The sequence below is a fragment of the Elephantulus edwardii genome, unplaced genomic scaffold (assembly GCF_000299155.1).
Source record: "Elephantulus edwardii isolate Elephantulus edwardi_28Jun2011 unplaced genomic scaffold, EleEdw1.0 scaffold00135, whole genome shotgun sequence".
In the NCBI taxonomy this organism is placed as follows: domain Eukaryota; kingdom Metazoa; phylum Chordata; class Mammalia; order Macroscelidea; family Macroscelididae; genus Elephantulus; species Elephantulus edwardii.
In genome coordinates, this window is record NW_006399885.1 from 5,689,661 (window position 1) to 5,708,774 (window position 19,114).

Here is a 19,114-nt window from a genome sequence, read left to right on the forward strand (position 1 = left end):
TGCCTCTAAGGAGCGCACTGGCTGCACTTACTAAACGTGCTGTGTTATTGTTGTTATATGCTCGAGTCACTTGCAACTCATAGTGACCCTATCTATGTACAAGAGCCCTAAACCCTTCTCTATCCTGTGTCAACTTCACTGTCTCCAATACACCTACACCCATTATCCCAATCACTGAATCGATCCATCTAATCAAGGGTCCTCTTCTCTTGCACTATCCCTCCATCTTCCCAAACATGATATCCCTCCCCAACGACCAGTCCCTCCCTGCAACGTGCCCAAAGTATATCAGACAAAGCGTCAGAATCCTTTCCTCCAAGGAGCATTCTGGCTTCACCCTCTCTAGGACAGACCTATTTGTTCTCCTGGCAGTCCATGGTATATTCAACACTTTTCTCCAGCACCACAGCTCAAAGGCATCAATTATCTTCCTGTCATCCCTAGTCATTGTCCAGCACTCTGACGTATAGCACGCAATTACAAAGACTATGACCTGGATCAGGCACATTTTAGTTTCCAGCCTGACATTGCTCTTCAGTACTCTGGAGAGGGCCCTGACAGCTGACTTTCCCCAGTGCAATTCGTCTCTTGATTTCCTGGCTGCTGGTACCAAGAGTATTGATTGTGGAGCCAAGCAAACAAAAACTGTTAACAATCTCAATCTCTTCACCATCCATACTGATGCTGCCAATTGGCCCAGTGGTGAGAATCTTTGTTTTCTTGATGTTGAGTTTCAATCCATGTTGAAGACTGCAGTCCTTGACCTTCTGCAGCAAACGTGTAGGGCCTTCTCAGTTTCAGCAAGCAAGATTTTGTCATCTGCATAACGCAGGTTGTTGATGAATCTTCCTCCAATCCTGGTGCCACTTTCCTCCTCATGCAGCCCAGCATCCCAGGTGATCTGTTCTACATACAGATTGAAAAAGATATGGAGACAGACTACATCCCTGGCAGACACGCTTTCCGATTTTGAACATGCAGTGTCTCCTTACTCTGTTCTGACGACTACCTCTTGGTTCAAGTATAGGTTCTGCATAAGCACAATCAAGTGTTCTGGGATTCCCATTCTTCTCAGAGTCAGCCACAGTTTGTTATAATCCACACAGTAAATGCCTTTGCATACTCAATGAAACACAGACATTCCACTGGTACTCTCTGCTTTCTGCCAAAATCCATCTAACATTAGCTATAATATCCCTAGTACCACGGGCTCTTCTAAACCCAGCCTGTACTTCTGGCAGTTCTCTGTTGACGTGCTGCTCCACTCATTTTTGGATCATTTTCAGGAGAATAGTGCTTGCAGGTGATATTAATGATACTGTTCAATAATTTCCACACTCTTTTGGTTCACCTTTCTTTGGAATGGGAACAAATATAGATCTTTTCCAGTCAGTTGGCCAACTGGGTTATCTTCTAGATTTCTTGGCACAACTTAGTGAGCACATCTAGGGCAGTGCCTGTTTATTGAAATATGTCAATTGCTATGCCATCAATTCCTGGGGCCTTGTTTTTTGTCAGTTCTTTCAGCATAAACACAGCAGGTGGTTTTCAGGCTTCATGTGGTACAATGTATGTACCTCTCTGTATGTAACGTATATTGGCTTAGGGATGCTGAGCCAAACCATCAGATTTTCAGTCCTACTAGATTTTCAGTCTTACTAGTAAGTGACTTTGGGCAAGTTTCTTTAACCTTCATTAAGCCTTAGCTTCACCATCTCTAAAACAGCGATAAATAACTATAAAGACAAACAAGTTAACATCTTAAAAATAGCTCCTGGCACAGTGGTGGTGCTCAGCAAGCAATAATTGTTATTCTTATCATACTTGCTGTCTTGTTGGTAAAGTCTAAACCCATGCAAAATACATGGTTTATATTGTCACTGTTTTCACAGAACTTTTTACTGAGCAAATGCGTTTAGGCACTGTAGAGATTTCGGTAGAAAATAAAGCTTTGGAATGAAAACTTGGAGTTTACACATAGTGTAAAGTCAGAGGAAGTTTCAGTTCTTATAATCTAAACTTTAAAGGATTTCATTATTGGTTTTCTTGTGTATCATTATGAAAGGTGGTTCTTTCCAAACAAAAGCAGTGTTTATGATTTAATGTATATATTAAATGGCAACCTTTATATGAAGGAACCTGGTACACAAGGATTAAGCACTCCACAGCTAACAGAAAGGTTGGTAGTCTGAACACACACAACATCTTGACTGGAGAAAGACCTGGTGATCGATCCTGTGAGAATGACAGCCTAGGAAGTGCTATAGAGCAGGTCAATTCTGTCACGTATCTGAGTTGGGAAAGGAGGGATTGTCACTGAGAATAATGACTCGATGACAATAAACATCATATAGGAAGTCTGTGCTTACATCTAATATTACCTGTTATCTTCTTTCTTCTCTTCAGTGTAGAAACCCTCAACATTTACTAAAAGCAATGGCTTTGAAAATATTGCTGGAACAAGAGAACGCATTCTTCACCATCATAGTGCTGCTAGCCTACTTGGTAAGTAAACCCTTCTCTTCTGTTACCAGAATGTGGTGAAATAGTTCATCAAAGAAATACTGTTTTAATGACTTCATACATGTGTTACAACTGTTAAATTGAGATGAAGTAGTGAAATTGTAACATTACTTGTAGCTATTCAAACCTGGAGTTGCAATAATTAATACTTTGGGAAGTATATTTGATGATCCAGGGTGTATTAAAAGAAGATGGAAGAGTATACAAAGTCATTGTACCAAAAAGAATTGACAGACACAGAAGAATTTTATAAAACAACATATGAGAAAGAGTCTATGGTGATGAGGGAAGAAGTTCAAGTTGCTTTGAAAGAATTGGCAAAATATAAGGCCCCAGGAATTAATGGAATACCAGTTGACATATTTCAACTAACAGATGCTGCCCTAGATGGGCTCACCAAGTTGTGCCAAGAAATCTAGAATATAACCACTTGGCCAACTGACTAGAAGAAATATATATTTGTCCCCATTCCAAAGAAAGGTGATCCAACAAAGTGTAGAAATTATTGAACAATATCATTAATAGCACATGCAAGCAAGATTCTGCTGAAGATTATCCAAAAACAATTTGAACAGCACAGCAGAGACCTTCCAGAAGTGCCAGCTGGGTCTAGAAGGGGTCGTGGTAGTAGGAATATAGTAGCTAATCTTAGCTGGATCTTGACTGAAGGCAGGGAGTACCAGAGGAATGTCTGTCTGAGTTTCATTGATTATGTAAAAGCGTTTGATTGTGTGAATCACAACAAACTGTAAAAGCGTTTGATTGTGTGAATCACAACAAACTGTGACTAACTCTGAGAAGAATGGGAATCCCAGAACACTTTATCTGCTAATGCAAAACCTGTAGTTGGACCAGGAGGCAGTCGTCAGAACAGAGCAAGGAAACACTGCATGGTTCAAAATTGGGAAGGGTGTATGCCAGGGATGTGTCTATCTTCCATACCTTTCAATTTATATGCAGAACAGATTATCTGGGAGTCTGGGCTCTATGAGGAGAAATGTAGCATCAGAATTGGAGGAAGATTCATTAACACTGCGTTATATAGACAACACAACCCTGCTTGCTGAAACTTAGGAGGACCTGAAGTGCTTGCTGCATAAGGTCAAGGACTGCAGCCTGCAAAATGGATTGAGGCTCAGTATCAAGAAAACAAAGATTCTCACCACTAGGCCAATTGGCAGCATCATAATGGATGGTGAAGAGATTGAGATTATAAACAGCTCTAGTTTGCTTGGCTCCACAATCAACACTCTTGACACCAGCAGCCAGGAAATTAAAAAAACATATTACGACGGGAAAGTCTGCTTTTAGAGACCTCTCCAAAGTACTGAAGAGCAACAATGTCAGTCTGGAGGCTAAGGTGCGCCTGATACAGGCCATGGTCTTTGCAATCACTTGCTATGTGTCAGAAAGCTGGACAATGACTAGGGAGGATAGAAGGAGAACTGATGCCTTTGAACTGTGGTGTTGGAGAAGGGTATTGAATATACCACGGACTGCTAAGGGAATGAACACATTTGTCCTAGAGAAGGTAAAACCAGGCTGCTCTTTGGAGGCAAGGATTCTGAAGCTTCGTCTGACATACTTTGAGCATGTTGCAAGGAGGAACTGGTCCTTGGAAAGGGACGTTATGCTTGGGAGAGTGGAGGGACAGTGCAGGAGAGGAAGATCCTCTATGAGGTGAATTGTTTCAGTGAGTGGGGTAATCAGGGTGGGTGTGTCAGAGACAGTGAGATTGGCACAGGATCGAACAGGACGTAGGACTATTGTACCTGGGTCACTATGAGTCGCAGGTGACTCAACGGCACATAACAACAACAACATGGTAGTGATAGTATGTTGGGGCTACAAGTCTGTCTCATGCATTACATCCTAGAGCCTAAAAGGAAATTCTTTTTTTTTATTTTTATTTTTTTTCTATAATTATATTTTATTAATTTTCATAAACATTTACAGAGATTTTGGGTTTCCATTCATTCATTGTTGCACTATTCTCTCTACCCTCCTCCCAGTTTGTTCTTGTCCAAATGCCACAGTGCTTGTCAAAGCCAGTTCTGATTAATCTTCTTTGTCAGTGTGTCCTTTGCCATTCCCTATCACTCCTCCCTGAGAGAGACTTCACCCTGAGTCATAAGGAAAAGGGGATGGCGTATTCTCTTAGCTACTTCCTGCTGAAAAGGGATGCTGTGGGTTTCAGGGTGAAGATCTTCTCTCACTACTCTAAAGGGCCCCTTTGGCAGTAGGAAGCACATAGACTATTATGGAGACTGATTTTGGAATTTAGATGCACTCTTATTGATTGGGCTTGGCCGTACATGTTCATATCCTTGAAGATGTATCATGGGGGTGTTGCAACCTAGAAGACACAAATTTGACTAACAAGTTATAAGTACATGAGTCCAGAAATTATGGAAATGTAAAAGAAAAGATTCTTTCATTGTTTTACAAACCCTCCCCCAGGTCCCCTCCACCATGTAGCCCTCGCTCTAGTCTCCTGTGATGACAGAAATACCTAGTTATATATCTCTTTTAAACAGTTTTCTCCCTCCTCTGTTTCAGTGCAGTATACATTATTGAACCCATCTTACTCAGTCTCTCCCCAACCCCAAGGACAGTCCCATTCTACAACAGTGGCATCATGTAATATTTGTCCTTTTGTGACTGGGATATTTCACCCAGCATAATGTTCTCCAGAGTCAACCATTTTGAATAATATTGCATGAGTTCCTTGTTTTTTAATGCAGCATAGTATTCCATTGTGCGAATATACCACAGCTTCTCTAGCCATTCGTTTGTTGATGGGCACTTAGGTTAGATAGCACAAATTGTCAAACACTGTGGTACTAACCAAAAGGCTGACAGTTCACATCCACCTAGAAGCTCCTTGGAAGAAAAGCCAGACCAGCTGTTCCTAAAGGGGCACAGCGTTGATGACCCTGTAGTTCTACCCTGTACATACAGGGTCCTCATGAGTCAGAATCCACTCAGCAGCAACTAACATCAGACCCTAAATTCTGAGCCCGTAAGGTATGCAATTTGTGGAGGATTTAGAATAAATTTTTAAAAATAACTATTCTTTCTATATAGTTATTCGTAGCCTTCGTTCCCTAAAGGGGAGCTGTGATAGTCTAGGCCATAAGGAGCTGCACTGCTAACCCCAAACCGGGCCTCTCCGGAGGTTTGAACCCACCAGCAGCTATGCAGGAGAAGGATGAGTCTCCTTCTGAGCAGGTTACAGCCTCAAACCTGCTACAGGGTCAATTACGAGTTGCTTTCAGCTACGTGGCAATGAGTACAGTTTGTTCCCAGAAAGCTTTCAAATGAGATGGAGAATTTTCATTTTTGGAAGTTTTACACAGGAAGTCTGTGAAAAGCTGTTCAAAAAAGAACTGAAAGACAAAGCCTTTGTATAAGATAAAGTGAGAGAAAATAGAGTCACTTTGGATCCTAAAATCCAGGCAGGTGGAAGAAAAGCTGTTAAACATTAGAACAAAGATGCCTATGAAAGTGGTACTTCTTCCTCAAAGAGATGACAGTCTGTGGCCCGTGGAAACAACACTCCCACCTCTTTAAAACACAGTCAGACTCTCAAAGTTGGTTGTTGAAGAGGAGTTAAGAGAAGTGAGGTGAAATTACAAAACCTTTACATGCTCTCATGCCATCCAGTTGGAAATGACTCATCAGGATCCTCCAGTGGGTTTTCAGAGCCTGTCAATGACACTGGAGCAGGAGACTCTTACTGGTGGAAGCCAGAGGTGCCGCCTTTGGGTCAGCACTGCAGTCCAGCCCCTGGTAACCTTAAACCTCTAAAACTACCGGAAATTTCTTCCTGCCCTGGAGGTGCAAGCTTTGGCTTTGTGGAAGTAAGCCAGCAGATACAAGCACAGAGAGTCCTGCTTCAGGGAAATTGGTTCTGATTGTTCCTTATTACAACCATTAAAACAATTCCCTGTGCATCTACGTGGGTAGACTCACAATGTGCTCGACAGACATTGTGTACAGTGTCAGTGGGTATTCCTTGTGCTGTCGGAGGTGTCCACTTCTGTCTAGGAGAGAGGAGTCAGCCCCTGCTGCTGGAGGATTCATTCGGCCTTGTAGTGACCCCACAGGACAGGCTAGAACTGTCTGCCCTGGAGCATGTGGAGTCAGCATGAGTCACAATCAACTCAGCGTTAACTAACAACAGCAACATTGAATTCATGTTTATTTTATTGCAGCAATTATAGAAATAACACTAAAGATACTCTTTGTTCCTTGAAAAAAATATAAATAAAAATACATGTTTTAGATGTTTTGTTAAACTTCTGTTTTCCAGCCATGTAAAGTGATCTGTGAAACGGGAGACTGTCGGCAGCAAGAATTCCGGGATCGGGCTGGAAATTGTGTACTTTGCAGACAGTGTGGCCCGGGCATGGAGCTGTCTAAGGTACGTGCTGTATGTGTGCACCGTTTGGTGTGTGCATTTTTAAATCATTGTTCTTAGGTGTCATCGAGTCTCCTAGTGACCCTGTGAATGTCGGATCTGAACCCTGCCCTGTCCTGTGCCATCCTCATGCTCTGTTATACGTGAGCCTGTTGTTACAGCTCCCTTTCAAGCATGGTGTCCTTTTCTGAGGGCCAGCCCCTCCTAACATGCCCAAAGCATGCAAGATGGATCTTCCTCACCTTTCAGCAGCATCCTGGTTGCTCGTTCTCTGAGGCATACTTGTTTGTTCTTCTGGTGGTCTATAGGATGTTGAGGACTTTTCACCATCACTGCAGCTCAAAGGGATCTGTTCTTTTCCTCTCGTCCTCCTTCGTTGTCCAGCTTTCAGAGGGCAGTGATACCAATTTAAACACTAAGGTTTACTTGATTCAAGCCCTGGCCTTTTCAATTACTTGGTCTTGATTCAAGCATTTGAAAATGCATTCTTTAATCCTAATGACTCTCTGTCACTAGAAAATTGTTTTATTATGCTAATTTATCCAAGTAGTATATAATTTCCTTTTCAATAACTTTCAATGTGTGTGTGAAAGAAATGGGTACTGGTGACAGGAATTTTAAAATGCCTGTGGTGAGTTGCACTATTAACCCAAAGGCTGAGCTTCCCTGGTGGTTTTTATCCACCAGCAACTCTGAGAGGGAAAGATGGCTTGTCTCCTCTTGCATGACTTAGACTCTCAGGTAAACCCGATGGAGGCTCAGTTCTGACTTGATGGCAGTGAGTTTGAGGGTTTTGCAAGGTTTCTCAATGAGATAGATTGTCATGGTGGCTGAAGAAATGGACTTGAACACAGCAGTGATTGTGAGGATGATGCAGGATTGGACGGGGGTTTGTTGTGTTGTATAAAGAAAGGATGGCTATATTGTTGTAGTTGTTGTGTGCCATCAGGTGGGAAGTGATGCATAGCTGAATGTCTAGCAGATTTTCAGAGACAGTAAATCACACAGTAGGTGGCAGCTCATCTTTCTCTTGCAGAAGAGCTGGTGGATTCGAACCACTTGCCTTTGAGCTCACAGCTCAATTCCTTACCCACTTGGCTACAAACGCACTGTACCCAAAAATATAGTAGATTTCCTGAGTGGTGTAACTGAGTAATTTGTTTCCAATCAAAAGTTTAGAGATTTGAGTGTATCTAGAGGTCCTTCAGAGAAAAGACTTGGGTACCAGCCCTAAAACCTCTATTGTGTATACTTCCTCTTTTGACACACATGGGTCACCACAAGTTAGAAGTGACATCAGGGCAGTTGGTGCTTGGTATTTCATATTTATAGTATCTTATTAAAACATTTATAATGCACTGATGCCGTAAACTGATAGTGCGGCCATTTCTCAGGCCTTCTTTCTCTCCCAGTGAGTGTCACCCTTGCTGGTCAAGAAGAAAGACAGCAACAGAGTCTTAAGCCGCTCTAAGTAGTTCTTTATTTAAGTAGCTCCTAGGTGATGTAGTGTGTTAGGAGCTGTGCTAAAGACCTAAAGATGAGCAGTTCAAATCCACCAACAAGTGACTCCAAAGGAGAAAGATGCGTGTGTAAAATGGTACGTTGGAAGCCAGACGGAGGGTTGCTGTGAGTCAGAATCAACCTGATGGCTATGAATTTGAGTTTTATGTTTCAAGTTGTTCTTTGCTAGAGTTCCTTTGGCAATACAAATGTTATCACTCATCCTGTGAGAGCACTCTAAATGCACTCAGCTTAACCACTATTTATTTTTAAATCAGTGTTTTGAAGCAGCGTATATTTTAGAGTTCGTGCATTTTCTTGTAATTTTTTTTGTAAACTATGTATTCACAGGCTTTATTTGTGACCTTTTGAAGATGTTCCTCCTCACAGAGAGCCCAAGTGTCTTTGTGTTCTAAATAAAGCATCAAAGTCTTCCTGTTAGAAAAGGAACAATCCATTCCTCTTTCTTTAAAGTGACCTTTCCCCCCATAGCAACTGCCATTGTTTTGTCATTCGTAGGTTGTTTATCAATGATGGTACACAGAGGGAAAGGGGACAGTTTGCATTCTGAGGGGGCCTCTTTCTGGGTTGTGGTAAATACACAGAGCCTTTCAGTGCCCTGGGTTGTCCCTGGGGATTGAAATGGCTGGACGCAGAGCCCCAAATGACATCTGGTCAACTGTAGCATCAGTGGGTATTGTTCGGTAGCAGCTCCCATTCTCAGAAGTCTCAGGGGCTGTTGGAGATAACAAAATGTACACATTCTAGAGTCAGTGATTGAAGTAGCTCCTGACATGATAGTGCCCAAGAGGAAAAGGGATGAGCATTTTGCTTCCCTCAGCGCCCCTTTCCTGCTCTTTTAGAACTCGTGAGTCAATGCACAGGTTCTGGGTTGAGTAATATGTTCTAAGGAGACCCCTCTGGGCCTACATCCTTTGTACCAAGAGAACATAACCTCAGAATAACTGGAAGAAGCACACCCACAAAAAAAGTTTCTATTAGTGTTAATAGTTTTACTAGTATTATTCTTACTATTAAAATCTATTATTAGAAGGAAAAACTTAAGTACCTGGGTGGATAAATGGCTGAGGAAGAGCAATGACACACGCACAGTGGAATACGAGGCACTGTCAAAGAATAATGAATTTTACCAATCGTTGTTGTTATGTGCCATCAAGTCACCTGCGACTCATAGTGACCCTATGTATAACAGCCCTAAACCCTGTTCTATCCCATACTAATCTTATTGACTCTGAAACACCTATCCCCATTACTCTAGTCCTCTCCTGCGCTTTTCCTCCTCCCTCCGAAGCATGATGTCCCTCTTCAAGGACTGGTGTCTTCTTGCAATGTGCCCAAAGTATGTCAGATAAAGCTTCAGAATCCCTGCCTCCAAGGAGCAGCCTGGTTTAACCTTCTCCAGGATGAACCTGTTTGTTCTCTTAGCAGTCCATGGTATATTCAATACTCTTCTGGAGCACCACAGCTCAAAGGCATCAATTCTCCTTCCATCATCCCTAGTCATTGTACAGCTCTCTGATGCATAGCAAGTGATTGCCTGTATCAAGTGCTTCTTAGTCTGCAGACTGGCATCGTTGCTCTTTAGTACTTTGGAGAGGTCTCTGACAGCCGACTTTCCCAATGCAATACGTCTTTTAATTTCCTGGCTGCTAGTGCCAAGAGTGTTGATTGTGGAGCCAAGCAAACCAGAGCTGTTTACAATCTCAATCTTTTCACCATCCATCATGATGCTGCCGATTGGCCCAGTGGTGAGAATCTTTGTTTTCTTGATGTTGAGCTTCAATCCATATTGAAGGCTGCAGTCCTTGATCTTCTGCAGCAAGCACTTCAGGTCCTCCTCAGTTTCAGCAAGCAGGGTTGTGTCATCTGCATCATTTTACCATTATAAAATAACAAAAGAGAATCTTTTTAAATGGGAAAAAAAAGAATGATGCGTTTGAGAAACACCACCTAACATGGCTGCATCTGGAGGCCACCAGAACTCTATAATTATATAACAAACACCAAAGAAGATGCATGATGGGGAAGGCAATATATACTAAGAAACTGATCAGAACAATAGCACAAGAAGAAAGGAAGATTACAGATTGTTCATATCAAACAGTGAATAAATTATTGGACAATAAAATTGTCTAATATAATAAGAAAGGAAGATTAAAAATTATTTTTATCAAATAGTGAGAGAACTATTTTATGTATATTTCTATAATATATAATTTCCCACAAGTATCCAGAAGTATTTTTCTTTAAGGAGCAGTCTTCTCTAAATCCTGCCTCAGCTGGCCAGCTCTGTTACATTGGAGGGAGGCAGCGAAAGGAAAGGAATCCAGCAGTCTAGATGTTCTATGCTTAATTCATTTATAAGTATTCCTGTATCAGTGTTTGACATCCCTTATTTTTTCATTAAAAATGTTGATGAATCTTCTGCCAGTCCTGATGCCACATTCTTCTTCATAAAGTTCAGCCCTTTGAATGATCTGTTCTGCATACAGATTGAAAAGTATGGAAATAGGATGCATCCCTGACACATTCCTTTTCTGATTTTGAGCCATGCAACATTTCCTTGCTGTGTTCTGACAACTGCCTCCTGGTCCCCATATAGATTTCATATGAGCACAATCACATGTCCTGGGCTTCCCAATCTTCTGAAGGTTAGCCACAGTTTATTTTGATCTCCACAATCAAATGCCTTTGCATAGTCAATGAAACACCAGCATTCCTCTGGCTCTCTGTTTTCAGCCAAGATCCATCTACTTTGGCAATGATGTTCCTAGAACAAATGTCTCTTCTAAACCCAGTTTGTATTTCTGATAGTTCTCTGCTGACGTACTGTTCCAGATGCTTTTGGATAATCTTCAGCAGGATTTTGCTAAGGGAACACTTCATGGTTTAAAATTAGTAAGGGAGTGCATCAGGGTTGTATTCTCTCTCCATGCCTATTTATTCTGTATGCTGCACATTCAAGAAGCTGGACTCATTGTAGAAGGGTCTCAAATCTGAGGAAGATTCATCAATAACCTGCATTATGCAGATGATAGAACCTTGCTTGCTGAAAGTGAAGAGGACTTGAAGCACTTGTTTAAAGCACTTTGATTCAAATCAAAGAATACAGCCTTTGATACAAATTTCATCTCAATGTCAGGAAAACAAAAATTCTTACCTCTGAACCAATAGGTATCATCATGATAGATGGAGATAAGATTAAAACTGTCAACAACTTCATCTTAATTGGATCCACAGTCAATACCCTTGATACCAGAAGTCAGGAAATCGGGAGACATATTGCACTGGGAAGGATAGGCAGTCACCTCCCATGTGATTAGCTGCCTGTGAAAAGCTGCTGTAGGGTCAGCTATGGGTCAGTTCTGACTTGGTGGTACTTAACAACATCAATTGCACTGGTAAAGTCTGCAGTCAGAGATGTCTTCCAATTGTTGAGGAGCAGTGATGCCAGTTGGTGGACCAAGGTGCATCTTAATAGGACATTGTCTTTCCATTCACTTGCTATGCCTCTGATAGCTAGAAAAAGAATAAGAACGACAGAAGACTTGATGTCTTTGAGCCGTGGCATTGTAGAAGAGTACTGAACATTCCATGAACAGCCAAAAGAACAAACAAATATGTCTTGGAAAAAGTGCAGCCAGAGTGGTCTTTGGAGGCCAAGATGACAAAGCTTCATCTCACATACTTTGAGCATGTTGCTACGAGAAGCTGTTCTTTGGAGAGGGACATGCTGGTTGGAAAGGCAGAGGGTTGGCGAAGAAGAGGAAGACCCTCAACCAGGTGGATAGACACTGTGACTGCCACAAGGCACAGGAAGTATAAAGATGGCACAGTGTAGGACAGGGTTCAGATCTGTTGTTCATAGGATCACTTTGGGTTTTTCTTAACTCGATAGCACCTAACAGCAACCTAAGTGGTGGTGATGGTGATGGTTGTTATTGTTGTGATGTGCCACTGAGTCACCTATGACTTATAATGACCCTGTGTACAATAGCACTATACTCTATCCCATGCGAATCTCATTGTCTCTGACACACCTACCCCCATAACCCCAGTCACTGAATCAATCCATCTCATCAAGGGTCTTTCTCTTGCTCTGTCCCTTCATCCTCCCAAACATGACATCTTTCTCCAAGGATTGGTCCTTCCTTGCAATGTTCAGAATCCTTGTCTCCAACGAGCAGCCTGGTCTCACCCTCTTTAGGATGAACCTGTTTGTTTTCCTAGAAGTCCATGGTATATTCAGTACTCTTCTCCAGTACCACAGCTCAATGGCATCAATTCTCCTTCTATCATCCCTAGTCATTGTCCAGCTCTCTGATGCACAGCAAATAATTGCAAAGACTGTGGCCTGGATCAGGCACACCTTGGTCTCCAGATTGACATCATTGCTCTTCAGTACTTTGGAAAGGTCTCTGAGAGCAGACTTTCCCAATGCAGTTTGTCTTTTAATTTCTTGGTTGCTGGTATCATGAGTGTTGATTGTGGAGCCAAACAAACTAAAAAAATCTTAAAGTTACTTATGAGTAGAGATGTGGCATTAAATTCCTTTTTTTCTCCTTAAATTATTTTTTTCTTTTCATTAGTTTATTTACAAAGTTCTAATACAAATTTGAACAAATTCTTTCCATTTCTCTCACCCCACCCACCCATCAAATTGTACAACCCAATGATTAATCCCCTCTTCCCCCTGTACATCCACGTCCATCTGCTTCCAGCCTCTCCCACCCCTCCTGGATCCTTATACTCATTCTATAATAATGGTTTTATACAATATTTATCCTTGTGGGACTGAGTTAGTTCACTCAGCATAATGCTCTCCAGTCCCTCTCAAGTTAGGTAATAATTTATAGTTATTGCTCCTGCGTGCTGCATAGTTTTCCATTGTGTGAATGTACCATGATTTCTCAATCCATTCATTTGTGGTTGGACATTTGGAATGTTTCCATGTTCTTGTGATGGTGAATAAGGTGGCTATGAACATTGGTGTACAAATCTCTGTTTGTTCCTCAGTTCTCATTTTCTCAGGGTATATTCCAAGTAGTGGAATAGCTAGGTCATATGGAATTTCTATCTCCAGCTCTTTGAGGAAGCGCCAAACTGCCTTCCAGAATGGCTATACAATTTTACAGTCCCACCAACAATGTGTAAGAGTTCATTTCTCACCACATCCTCTCCAACATCTACTGCTTGCTGCCCTGTTAAACTTTGCCACTCTTACTGGAGTGAGATGGTACCTCATTGTGGTTTTGATTTGTATCTCTCTTAATGCCAGTGATTTGGAGCATTTCTTCATGTGTCTGTTTGCCATTTGAATATTGTTCTCTGTGAAAATTCTTTCCATGTCTTTTGCCCATTTTGTAATTGGGTTATTGGTCTTTTTCTTGTGGAGGCCCAGGACTATTCTGTAAACTTTTATTGTAAGATTCTTGTCTGAGATGGTATTACCAAATGTTTGCTCCCAGTCTGTAGGTTTTCTTTTCACCCTGTTGGGAAAAGTTTTTTATGTGCATAGAGATTTAATCTTTAGAAGGTCCCATGCTTCAATTTTATCCTCTTTAGAGTATGCATTTCTTGTTGTATTTGGGAGATGTATACCTTGGACTAGCACTTCTAAGCTTTATCCCAGTTTGTCTCTCCACAACTGTTAAGTGTAAAAAAAAAAAAATAAAATAAACAAACCGCAAAACCCCAGTGCTTTTACCATACCTTTTATTCAAACATTATTATATTTCTTATTTCACAGTACTAAGCAAAACTTTTAAAATATCAGATCTTTCCGTCTCAGCTCACAAATGTGGGTCCCGTGTTAGTCATCTGAGGTTCTTTGAATTACAAACACGTATCCACTTGGGAATGCTTGGGGTTAAGCAGGTGTAGTTAAAATTTCCATCTGTGGTTTTATTGCTCTTAATTATTATTTTCTTTGGAAGGGATTCCGTTCTGTTTTTTCTCAAGGTCTGGGCTTCCTTTACCATTGTTAGATCTTTGCCCCTGAGAACCTGTGCGAGGGACTTGCCGGAAGCTGCTGCCCGTGTTCCTGGCCGCCGGGGAGAGCTGGCATGCCCTTGGAGTGTGGTCAGCTTCCCAGCCTTCTTCACTCTCAGTTACTTGACGCTCAAAATCTGTACAGCATCCCATAATTGTGCAGCCGTTTATTCCAATTCATACATTTTCTTTCTTGAACCATTGATTGCTTTTCTCACCTTCCTATCTGGGAACATCTAAGAGATGTCTCCTAATACAACAAATATAGACTATCTGTCAAAATATGTCTGTAACTGTTATTCTCTACCTACGTGTGCTCAGCATAGAGATTGAATAGCTATGGAGAAAGGATACAGCCCTGAAACACACCTTTCATAATTTTAAGCCAGGCAGTGTCCTCTCACTTTGTTCACACAACAGCTTCTTGGTCTAGGTACAGGTTTTATATGAGCACAATTAAGTTTTCCGAGATTCCCCTTCTTCTCAATGTGAGCCATGATTTCTCCGGATCCACACAGTCGAATGCCTTTGCAGAGTCCACGTGGGGCAGAGAGCTGCTTCTCCTTTGATGCTGCTCCAGCGCCTGCTGCCTGTGGTCCTTCCTGTGGTGATGGGGATGCCCCGTCGGTGTTGTCACAACATGGTTAATGCAGTTGAGAGGTACCTAGTGTCACTGAGGAATTGACTTTTACACTTTATGTCATTTTAGTGAATGAAGTTCAGATTCAGCCTTACATACAGATGTGTAGACAGGTGTCATATTGGAAAGAGCAACTCTCCAAAGAGGAACCAATTTCTAGAACAAAGAGCCGTCTCAGTCACTGTTGCCCTGAGTGCAGGAAATGCCTCCCTGGGAGCCCTCTTCCTGCCCTTCCTCCACGCTGCCCTTATCATCATCGCCAGCAATTTTCTGTGTGTTTTTTCTAACCCTGTTGCTTCACAGCACCGCACATGAGCGACAGGTCTGTGGTCCCCCCCGCCCCAGCACACCGAGCTGGCACAGAGGGTCACCTGCCTTCCTTGCCAGAAGCCCCAAGCAGCCCTACTTCTCAATTAGCTTCTTTTCCAGCCTTCCAGCTCAACAAACAGAGGATTTCCCTTGGTCTCTGGGAGAATAAGTAACAGATCATGAGCCACTTGCAGTTCATCGAGGGGATTTTTTTACCCTCAAGCCAGCTTCAGACTCTCTCCTTCCACTGCACTGCTAAGGGTTTTTGACAAGTTTATGTGAATGATAATTAAGGAGGCCTTTTATTGTTATTATTTCTGAGGCAAAAAGACATATTGTGCCTCGTGTCATTTTATAAATAGTTTCTGCGTGCTCTAAGTGTGAGTGATAGTTTTGCCTGGCCATGGGACATCCTTTTGATCCAGAAAATGACAAATCCATGGGGTAGGGAGGAGAGAGTGGCTTTTCTCTTGAAGGAACTGCATTAGACTTCATTTTTACTGTCTAGAGTTTTCCCGGCCCTGACTCCCCTTCCTACCCCTCACTCCCCCCCGCCCAGGTATTAATGCCAACAGCATGCTTTTAACTCAGTCACCTCTCAGCAGTAAATCAGGAAACTAATTTTTGCATGAACCACTTGAAACCAGCTTCCTGTCTCTGGCACCATTTTCAAAGTGAGTTTTTCTAACGAATTACCAGGATAACTTTTGTTCATGTGGAGAAAATAAAACCAGCTCTTGTAAACAACATCATACTCTCTCCTATATAGGCTAGCCTCATGCTTTTAAAGGTGGGCAGCTTTTTTAAAAAAGTGTTTTACCCTCTACAAAAAATTAAATAAATCCACACCAAAAGCATTCTTATAACTCATAAGCCAAAAAACCAATTCATTGCTGCTGTTTAATTACAGAGTTACTCACCTTATTTATATGTAATTATACCTGATAGAACCCCACCGTGTTTGGTAAGTACGAGCTCCGGCTTGCAGTTTTTCTTTAAAGAAAAAAAGAAAAGTCAACACAACTACAGATTCTCTTAAGTGGAAAGTATGGGAGAAAGTATCTCTTTGGGGGTGTTATATCGAAGGAAACTAAAAGGCTGATTTCAAAACCCCATGACATCAGTTTCATCTGTCCTTTCTATTTCTCTGTCTGAAGCTAACTCCACTTCTCCTCTGTACAGATTGAGAATTAGCATTTCATTTTTAAAGTTCAGAGAACCAAAGTTAACAACTTATTGGTTGCACAAATAAACCATGCTTGCCAAGGCCCCAGGACACATCCCCTGGACAATTGTGGGTCTATTAGGAGCTCATATGTGGTCAGTGGAAAGAGTCTCAAAGGCAGGTGGATTCGTTAATGTTTTGGTAAAGTGCTGGGTTTGCAGAGGGCTGAAAAGAGAGAAAAGTATTTAGAGACTGTTTACTTTGAATCATTTTGCTTCTGAAATCCACCAAATGTGGCATAAAAATATTGAGGGATAAATATGGGCAGAATAACAGAGGTGCTGTGGTGGCCATCCTGCATGGAATTGTCCCAGCTGGAAACAGCTCTCCCTGGTCCCAGATAATAGACTTTCCTCCCAGACACCCACTAGTACAGGAGGATATGTGCCCAAATTGCTGGACCACACCAAAGCCAACCAGCCAGCTATTATGAGTCACCTCAACTCATGGTAGCCTCTTATGTGTCAGACTTGAACTGTGCTCCGCAGAGTTCTCTGTGGCTGACGTTTTAGATGTTCACCAGGTCTTTCTCCCGAGGTGCCTTTCAGTGGACCCAGCGTTTAATTTTGCCACTATTGCTTTAAACAAAGAGCCTCAGGATTTTTGTTCCCTCCAATGACAGTGCTTTAGGGACAAATGGCTAAAGAAACTATTGCACAGTCATACACTGGAGTACTATGCAACACTAAAGAACAATAAAGGATTTGAGAACTATAGATGAATCTAGAGGACATTGTGCTGAGTTAATTAAATCAGTCACAAATGAACTATAAGAAATATAAGACCACAGTTAGAAAAATCTTTAAAAGCCTGCTCTAAAAACAAACCCAAAGGGAGAAAATTTGCTAAAACAGTATTTGTTTTCCATGCAAACACTTATTTATTCATCCATTACTGGGTTGTTAGAGAGGAACCTTCACATTATAGTAAGTGAAGCATTGGGCCACTCACCAAAAGCTCCTCAGTGTGAATCCAGCACAGTCTGAATCTAGGGGAAAGAGATGAGGTAATTTGCCCTTAGAAAGATAACAGCGTTGGAAGCCCTTAGGGCTTGCTGGGAGTCAGAGTCTCTGAGGCAGTGGGTTGAGTTGGGCTTAATGTAGGGTCTGCTGTAAGAATCAAGTCCACTACAGTGGGTTTAGTATTCAAAAGTTCTGAGGGAAGAAATGCCAAAGTATTTTGTACTCTTTTCATTAAATATACAATTAAGTTGTCTTAATGCACAGATGAGCGACCAATATGATGGGATCCTGGTGGTTTAGTGGTTAAGTGCTTGGCGGCTAACTGAAAGCTTGATCATATCAACCCACCTGTGGTTTCCACGGGAGAGAGACTGATGAACTGCCCCTATGAAGGTTACAGACGAGGCAACTCCAGGGGATGCATCTGATGTGTAGTACACAGGGTCGCCATGAGTCAGAATTGACTGGGCATACCCAAACAATCAGAGTAACAAATGTAAGAACCTGTTCTGATGAATAAATTAGTCATATTTCTCAGTCTATTTTAACTGATTAGTCTATAAATAATCCATACACTTGATTTGTTGGTGATGTTCTCTATGCCAGTGTGAATGAAATGTTCCCCAAGATGCATTAATCAGGGATGGGTAAGCAGGTGCAGAACAGTGTATTAGAACACACACATATACACGCATGTCTTTCTAGAATAGTCTGGCCTGGTTACCCCAAAACTTGCTAATAGTGTTTGTCTGTGAGAGGTGGTTAAGAATGGAGGGTGTAGGGGTAAGAAGAAAGGCACAGTGTCAATAGCCTTTTCTCTTTTTCTGTGAACTGTTTCCCATGTTTTAGGTGAACGTTTACATCACAAATTAGCCCTCCAGTCTCTAGCTCACACACGCATTGTTCAAGGACCTGGGTCACAGTCTTTCGTTTCCTCCCTGGATTCCTGTGTCTATTTGCTTGTATCCTTGTCTCTCCCTTCTGTCTCGTCTCTGGTTTGAGGAGAACATTGCCCTGCTGGTCTCCCGTAGCTGCCTGTTCAAGAAGCACATTCTTCCTGGGGTCACCGTTTATCTTACAGCCTCATCTTTTACTTGACTGAGAGGTGGCATCCAGGAATGTCTGAATCTCGAACAGAGGATTGGTGGAAGGCAGCAGGAGCTTCAATGGTCTAGTCTGTGGCTAGGTGCACTGTGAGCATGTCTCCAGTGGTTCAAATCTGCTGGTGTCTCAGGGAGAGTGATGAACAGTCTCCTTCTGTCCCATGTACAGTTTCAGGAACAGGATGGAGAGTCGCTTGGAGTTGGAATCGACTTGAGTGCAGAGTGTGCTTTAGTTTTTGGCTTTCCTGGGGCATTTGTCTCATGGGCTCCCTTAGTCCCTCTTAGACCAGGAAGTGTGGGACGTTCTTTACCTTTTCCTTTTTGAAATGTAATTTCATTTTTAATTGTTACTCATTCTAGACAGCATAGTTCTGGTCTCAGGTGTGGTGAGTTTGTGGTTCATGTATGTGTATCATT

General features: G+C 42.0%; 1 protein-coding gene across 1 annotated transcript in view; it reads left to right on the plus strand.

The window, feature by feature from the left end:
• Positions 1–2,436: 2,436 nt before the first annotated feature.
• TNFRSF19 (tumor necrosis factor receptor superfamily, member 19) overlaps positions 2,437–19,114 on the plus strand; it is a 73,818-nt gene continuing 57,140 nt past the window's right edge. The window contains exons 1-2 of the mRNA XM_006894129.1: positions 2,437–2,505; positions 6,839–6,949. Coding sequence (XP_006894191.1) covers positions 2,437–2,505; positions 6,839–6,949 — 180 coding nt within the window. The remainder of the gene's footprint in view (positions 2,506–6,838; positions 6,950–19,114) is intronic.